The sequence below is a fragment of the Colobus angolensis genome, unplaced genomic scaffold, assembly GCF_000951035.1.
Source record: "Colobus angolensis palliatus isolate OR3802 unplaced genomic scaffold, Cang.pa_1.0 Scaffold4, whole genome shotgun sequence".
Lineage (NCBI taxonomy): Eukaryota > Metazoa > Chordata > Mammalia > Primates > Cercopithecidae > Colobus > Colobus angolensis.
In genome coordinates, this window is record NW_012117376.1 from 16,417,471 (window position 1) to 16,424,969 (window position 7,499).

Here is a 7,499-nt window from a genome sequence, read left to right on the forward strand (position 1 = left end):
CCCGAGGTGCGCTCGATGGTGGACGTGCTGGCGGACCACGCGGGCGAGCTCGTGCGCACCGACAGCCCCAACTTCCTCTGCTCGGTGCTGCCCTCGCACTGGCGCTGCAACAAGACACTGCCCGTCGCCTTCAAGGTGAGTGCGGGACCCGGGGCGGGAGGGCGCCGGCCCTGGGGCTCCGGGCGTCCAAGCTGCGGGAGCCAGAGCCTCCGGAGCAGTGGGGAGGGGAGGTGCCCGAGACGCCGCGGCGACACCTGAGCACCCGGTTCAGTCTTGCTGCGCACTCGGCTCGGGGACATCGGCGTTCCGTTTTGGATGCGCCCTGCACGGATGACTTTTAAGGGGGTTGCCCCGCTCCACCTGGGTTTTAGGGCGCCCTGCGTAGAGACGTTGGTGCGGAAATGGGCGGATGGGGTTTTGCACCCCCCCAACCCGGATCGCTCAGATACAGCCCTGCGGGTAACGGAGAAGAGAATCCCGGGACCGGGGCAAGGACACCGCGGGTGGGGTGCGAACGGTGAAAGGGCCTACCCTCGGCCGCCAGCACCCCTCCTCCCGCGCCGCTTCTCAGACGCTTCCTGCTCACACCCTCGGGCTTCCGAAATTTTACCGGACGGCGCTAGGCCGGGATCGGGGCACTGCTCTCCAGACGTTTGCTCGGGGATATTCTGCGTCCTGAATGGCGGGTTGAGATTGGGGGACCCCTAACTCTGGCAGCCCCCAGCCATTTAGAGGACCTTTTTCTTTATGCCGGGGAGTAGGCGACTGTTTCATTTTCATTTTTTTAAGGGGGCAGCGAGATGAAACGAAAACGTCTCGGTTTTCCCCTAAACCTCTCACAGCTGCCGTGAGAAAAGGGCAGGGCAGGAAGGGCCGGCGGCTGGGGGTGGTGCTGCCCGAGGTGGCTGGAAGAGGCGACCGCTGGCAGCTGAGGCCGTCCCTGCTCCCATTAAGACGACTCCAAATTGGAAAAAAAGGATGAGTGGCTCTTTGAGGTCTCTCGGGTGACATCTTAAAATACCAGTGGGGGAAATCTCCCCGGGAGGGGGGGGAGGCCCGTGTGACTTTCATCGTCAGATCGGAGGTTTTACTGTCACTTGGAGCTTAAAAGGAGTCTTTGAAATTAAAAGAAGACAGGATGTTGACAGGAAATCTGGCCTTTTTAATCAGATCCCAAACATTTTCTCCTTGAAATTTTTACCATATGGATCCTCAGTCCCTGCACGCGGCGGCCACGTTTAAATGGTTGTGACTGTGTTTAAAGTCTGATTGTTTTTCAAAAGGCATCTGCCTCTCCGTGCTCCTAGGGGTGGGGGACTTGGGGGAGATGGTGTTTAGGGGGACATCGCCACCCCCATCCTGCAGTTCCCAGCAGGTGCATCCTTCCATTATCAAAAGACCCCCTCTCGCTTTAAAGGGGTTTTCTGGGTGACCTTTTTCAAAACACCAGTGAGTTTTGCATTCTGCATTTTCTCTGCATAACGAATTTAGGCTCTGCAGAGGCCAATAAACTGGTCCTCATCCACATTTCAGGGCCAAATTTCATGCCCTAAACAGCTCTTGCATAAATTGAGTAGGGGTAGCAGCCCTGTTGTTATTATTGTTGATAGTCTTTTTCGCTTGGAGACTTCGTTGCTAGGAGCATGTTGATTCCTCTTTCGCTGCAGCCGAAGACAACAGGGGAACTGCACCCTACATCATAGTGACTGGGCTGATTTCACAGCTCTGGCTGAGATTTCACTGAAAGGATGATTTCTTGGGACACAGTTTATGCAAGCAGTTGATCTAGGATTTTGGTGTGGAAGTCCGAGATTCCATCTTCTTGTTTTCGTGATATTTGAGGGAAGGTCTTTATTGTTTTTAAGCCTCTTCTCCACCCTGCATTGGAGAAATACGCAGTGTGCCTGGGACCTAGGGGAGCTGCCCAGCCCAGCCCCTCCCCTCCTTTTCCTGGCCTCCCTCTTCCTTTCTAAGCTGTCCCCCTGCATCCCCCCGCCCCATGTCTTCAGGTGGTGGCACTGGGGGACGTGCCAGATGGCACGGTGGTGACCGTGATGGCAGGCAATGATGAGAACTACTCTGCTGAGCTGCGCAACGCCTCGGCCGTCATGAAGAACCAGGTGGCCAGGTTCAACGACCTTCGCTTTGTGGGCCGCAGTGGGCGAGGTAAGTGGAAGGGAGGCCTCGCCAGTTCAGCACTGGCAATGGCAGGGGCAGCAGGGAAGGAGGTTGAAAGAGGGGCCTTAGAATCCCGAAAAACAGGTCTCTAGACGCAGCTCTGTCTAAAAACAGCAATTTGTAATCCTGTAGGACGTTACAGATCGCTTTGAGGGGGTGAGGAAAGTTATGGTCTCTTGCCAGAAAAAGACACAGTTTTCTCCCAGTTTCTAGGGTTTACCAACTCCTGAAACCGTTCATGCCACCCCCTCTTTCCTGGTTAAGCACACCTGGTCTCACAAAAAATGCTGGCACGAAATGGTGGATTAGCAGGCTCAAAAAGAGAGCTTATAGGTCTCTTAGCAAGGCGGTTGCAGGACAAGTGCCTGGTCTGTGGGGCCCAAGCACCCCAGCCACCCTCTCCACAGGGGGCAGAATCTCCCCCACACCTCAGGCCCTGTCTCTCCAGCTGTGGTCTCCCAGACCCGGCTTCCCAGCCCCTTTGAGCCCTAGGTGGCCTGGAATGGAAGCTAATGCAGCTAAATGTTGGAAAGCACAGCTCGAAGGCTGCCATCTCCTGCCCCAGAGTCAAGGCTGGTGTGCCACCCTGCCTGTCTGACCGACCTTGGGCAGTAGAAGGAAGGCGGGACAGGGGTGGGGGGCTGTTGAATGGGAGGCTTCTGGGACCTGAAACCCATTATCACTTAACTCCTGGGTGGGAAAGTCCTAGAAACCCTGCCCCTGTGGAATCGAGGCCTGAGGGTCCACTGGCCCTTTAAGACCAGGAGAAGTGAGAGTCGCCCTTCCCAAGCACCAGGCCCTCCTCCAGCTTTGTTAAGAAGTAAGCTGGGTTCCCTCTGCTCCCCAACTCCACGCAGGCTGAAGCAGAACCGTGCTTTTCATCACCAATAAACAGGACCTTCTCAAGGTTCTAGTTCCTTCTGAGCTGCTAGTCCTGCTCTGAAATAGGCAGCTGGGCACCATTTTTTCCTTTCCAGCCATTGAATGTATACGTACAAATGTCAACCATATTTTGACTTTTCAGCATTAATTAAAACCAGGACATTATTTGCATGTAATAACTGTTTACTTGTTACTTTTTATGAAACTGAAATAGTTTACATTCTTTCAAACATTTCCTGTTCCTGTTGGCTCCCTTCCCCACGCACAGATTTCTTTCAAACGGTGCCCTTAACTGGTTGCAGGTTGATGGATGGAAAATGTTTCCTTTTATGAATTAAGCTTTCATTGCTGCTCCTAATTAGTCTCCAAGTCCCTTTTGTCATCCACAATCTCTCAAACCCTTTGCAACTTAATCCCAGCCCTGAGAGGAGAGTCACTGGTCCCTGGTCGGTGGCAGACAAGGCTGACGGCTCTGTTGACTGCGGGGCAGTGGCCAGGTCTGCTAGCCCAGGTGTGTGTCAGGGGCACTATAGCTGCTGCCTGTTGCGAGGCAGGCAGAAGTGCTGTCGATCGGGGAGCTCAGCAAGGCGTCAGGAACTTGATTCTCCCTTCCCACTCCCTCTCCTGGGAGGTGAGATAAAGAGAAGAGACAACGATTTTCTGAGTTACCGAGACCTTGTCTGGCCGTTCTGCACACTGAGAATGATTTTTTTTAGTGGTCTTCATACCCACAGACTTTGAGCCCCCCTCCCCAGGCCTGCAGGGAGGGAAACGGGTTTCCAAAGCGTTGGTTGGGAGCTTACCCTTGTAGCAGGAATGGCTGAGGCTGGGATTGTGGCTCTGGGAGATGCCAGAGGCTGAGTTTATAAACCATTCTCTCATCCATCTCCTCTCAGTGGTCCATAACCAATCTCAGTGGTCCTGGGAGGCAGGAAGTGATCTGAGGAGGAGTTCCAATGTCTGAGGAACTGTGGCTAAGGCGTTCAGCCTTCAGAGGCTCGAGGTCTTTGAGAGCCTGCATTCTAGTATCGGGCACCCTGTATTTGAGTCCCAGCTCTGCTAATGACTTGCTGGATGACGTTGGGCAAATGACTTAACCACTCTGTGCCTCAGTTTCCTCAGCTGTGAGATGGGGATGATAATCGTACCTACCTCATGAGATTTTGGGAAGGTTAGAGAAATTGATACAGGTGTATCAGCTGGCGCATACTGACAGCTGGATACATGTTAGAGATTTTGTTACTTCAAATGCTTGGGACTGGAGGAGGACTTTGAGGTCCCTTTGAGCGGTGACAGCCACTGATTCTCTGATTACTGTGTGGTTTGGGCGGGGGTGGGGGAAACCCAGAAGGTGTGAACTGCTGAGTGGGAGAGGTGGAGGCGGTTGGCAGGGAGGAAGGAGGGTGCCGGGTCCGCTGGCATGCAGACACACATCTGCAGTGCCCATCCTGCCAACTGGGAAATTCCCACCTGAGAGAACAGTCAGTGGTTGACAGTGACAATCTGGGCGACTTTAGGAGATGGGACACTTTGGGACTTAAGGTCTGGGGTTGGGACCCAGAACCCTTGCCTGGCTCTCTGACTTCTGCCAGAACTGAGAAGTCTGATGGAAACCTCTGCTTGTTTCCTCAGAAACAAGTTCTACATTCTGTCTGAATTCCAGGAAGATGGCTTTCCGTGAAAGACATGCACCCAGTAACACCGCAGAGCTCTTACGATAGGGCTGAAGGTGTGAACCAAGAAAAGGAAGGGAGGAAAACCAGGTCATTGCTGTCTCCTGCAGTGATTAGGGCCGAGGTCCCTGCCCTGCCAGACGCAAGGAGCCTATCTTACAATGTATATTTTGTATCAAACCTTACTATTCTACATTGAAATGTGTAAATAATGTAACCTCCCTATTTACATGCAGTTGCAAACTATGTTATTCCATAGCTATGATGGAGAAGAAAAGGAAAAGTAATTTATAATAAAACCCTGATTTGAATATGTAAATGCTGAGGCCAGAGGACTCCATGAGGTGGACGAATGCCCTCTACGCAGAAGCCCACAGCAGAGGGAACAGGCAGGGTGGCAGAACTCAATCTGAACCTGGCCTTGCTGCCAATACCATGACTTTCTGAAGTTGTCAACAACTCTTGGCAAAGTGCTGAACAAAATTTTAGAAGAAAAAGAAAAAAGAACTGTCTTTCCTTCTGGAAAATTCAGTAGATATTAAAAGTACAAAAAAATCCCTTATTTTATGTAAAACTGAGTTAGGTTCATGACTCAGAGAATTTTTTTCTTTTACTTTTTTTTGGGACGAGGTCTCGCTCTGTCACCCAGGCTGGGGTGCAGTGGTGCGATCACTGCGGCCTCAACCTCCTGGTCTCAAGCAGTCCTCCCACCTGAATAGCTGGGACTATAGGCATGCGCCACCACGCTCAGCTGATTTTTTAAAATTATTTTTTGTAGAGATGGGGGTGTTCTTCACTGTGTTGCTCAGGGTGGTCTTGAACTCCTGGACTCAAGCGATCCTCCCACCTCAGCCTCTCAAAGTGTTGGGATTACAGGCATGAGCCACCGCTCCCAGCCAGAGGACTTTTATAAGCAAGCTTTTCCCTCCCAGGAAGAATGAATCTTCACCACCCTGGGCAGTGCTGGGTGCTGGCGTACCCCACCACATACACACACCCCACCCCTAACGCTGGCAGTGCCACCCCAGCACTGTGGTGACCACACGCCACTGCAAATCCCAAAAATGCCCCTCTAGCAGGCGGCCACCGGCCTAGGTGAAAATGAAAAGCACATGGTCTCCTGAGCTGTGATCAACGAGTTAAAAAGCAACCGTATGTCCACAGAGATTCCGGGTGCGGTGTGCTGGTGCAGACTGAGGGAAACCACTGGTTGGGGGAGAGATGGATGGCTTCTTGGCTGAAGTTGAGAAAACCCCGAGGTCTCCTGAGACAGACCCGTCCCCTCCCCCGCCCATGCAGCTCCTGTGGGTGGGGCGGGGACCTTCTACACATAGGAACCCAGGCAGAGAGGCTCAAGGACTTGCCTGAGGCCACGCTGCCACCCTGGCTGGTTCATGATGGGTCCTGGAGGAGTTTTTGGAGCCCTAAAGGAAACCTATTTCCGAGACCGAGACTTCTCCCCTGCAACCAGGGCCAGCCGTCGGAGAGCCTGGGTTTACACTTCCTGGGCTCCTGACAGATCGCAGGTTTGCCCAGGGCTCCTGCACGGAGTTATATCTAGACGCTGAGAGAGGGGGATGGATGGGTTTGCCGCTGCCGGGCAGAGAGAGAGCTGGGCAGGGCCAGGGGAGCTGAGGGGCACTCAGGGCGACAGCTTTCTCCCACCCCTGCTCCCCAGGCTCCCTGTCTCCTGAGGTCCCGACGCCTGCCCCTCCCTCTCACTCCTCCTCTTAGGCTCCACACTCCTCTCCTTTGTACTTGGGCGGAGGTGGTGACAGGTTCAGAAGCTGGTGGAAGTGGCCGAGGAGTGCTGGGGACCTCAGGGGTGGCATGTGGTTTGCTACCTGGTGGGAGTGGGGGCTTCTCACTTCTCAGGAGCAGGACCTTAGTACCTGTGTGGAGGGGCAGGCTCCGGCACATTCTGACTTTTCTGAGTCCTGCCTGGATACTGTGTGACCTGCTCAACTCACTGCTCCTCTCTGAGCCTCAGTTTCCTCATCTGCAAAATGGGAGCCATTATCTCTGCCCTTAATTTATTTAACAAATGTTGTTGAGCACCTACTATGTGCTAGATGCCATCCTAGGGGCTGGAGACACCGCATGAAAAAGACAGAAACTTGGGCCCCTGGGGAGCTTATAATCTAGTAGAAGGAGACAGAATGAGTAGACGGATTATTAAAAGCATACGCATCATGAGAAAATTCCAGCAGGTGCAGGGAATAGAGAAAGGGAGTAGGAGGGCCTGTGGTCCTTCAGGTTGAGCTGCTTAGCCCTTTTTTGTTTTTGTTTTTGTTTTTGTTTTTCTATGGGCCCCTCTGATATCTGGTGAAGCCCACACACCTTTCTCAGAATGATTTTTTTAAGGTATAAAATCAAATGCACAGTATTACAATGGAAGCCTATTCTATTAAAACATAGCAAAATACTTTAAAAAGTGTGGTAAATGTACTGTTTTGTTCAGTGTATTAAATAAGATCTAGCACTGGGTCTAATGATGACCATGGTTTTGAAGTTGTGACGAGCATAAAAGATATTTAGAGAAATCTGCAGCAACTGTAATGTGATATGTAAGTATCTGTGACGTCTGTTGGTGACAAGGTCACAGGTACGGCTGATAATACCTCTGTGGTTTGTTGCCTACGCTCATGCTTGAGAGTGATGCTAAATTTCAGTTAGAGGTTAGGGACAATACAGTTGTAATTTTTTCCTATCCCAGTTCTCAGGCTCGTTCAATTCTACGGAGCCAAGTTAAAAACGCCTTCTAGG

At 52.2% G+C, this 7,499-nt stretch overlaps 1 protein-coding gene across 4 annotated transcripts in view; it reads left to right on the forward strand.

Moving 5' to 3' along the window:
* The first annotated feature begins 1 nt into the window (after position 1).
* RUNX3 (runt-related transcription factor 3) overlaps positions 2 to 7,499 on the forward strand; it is a 28,159-nt gene continuing 20,661 nt past the window's right edge. The window contains exons 1-2 of one of the 4 annotated variants that reach the window (XM_011955636.1): positions 2 to 135; positions 2,010 to 2,166. In XM_011955636.1, coding sequence (XP_011811026.1) covers positions 16 to 135; positions 2,010 to 2,166 — 277 coding nt within the window. In that variant the 5' untranslated portion in view covers positions 2 to 15. Of the gene's footprint in view, positions 136 to 443; positions 996 to 2,009; positions 2,167 to 7,499 lie in introns of those variants that run through there. The other 3 variants (XM_011955639.1, XM_011955638.1, XM_011955637.1) reach the window with 3 other exon arrangements.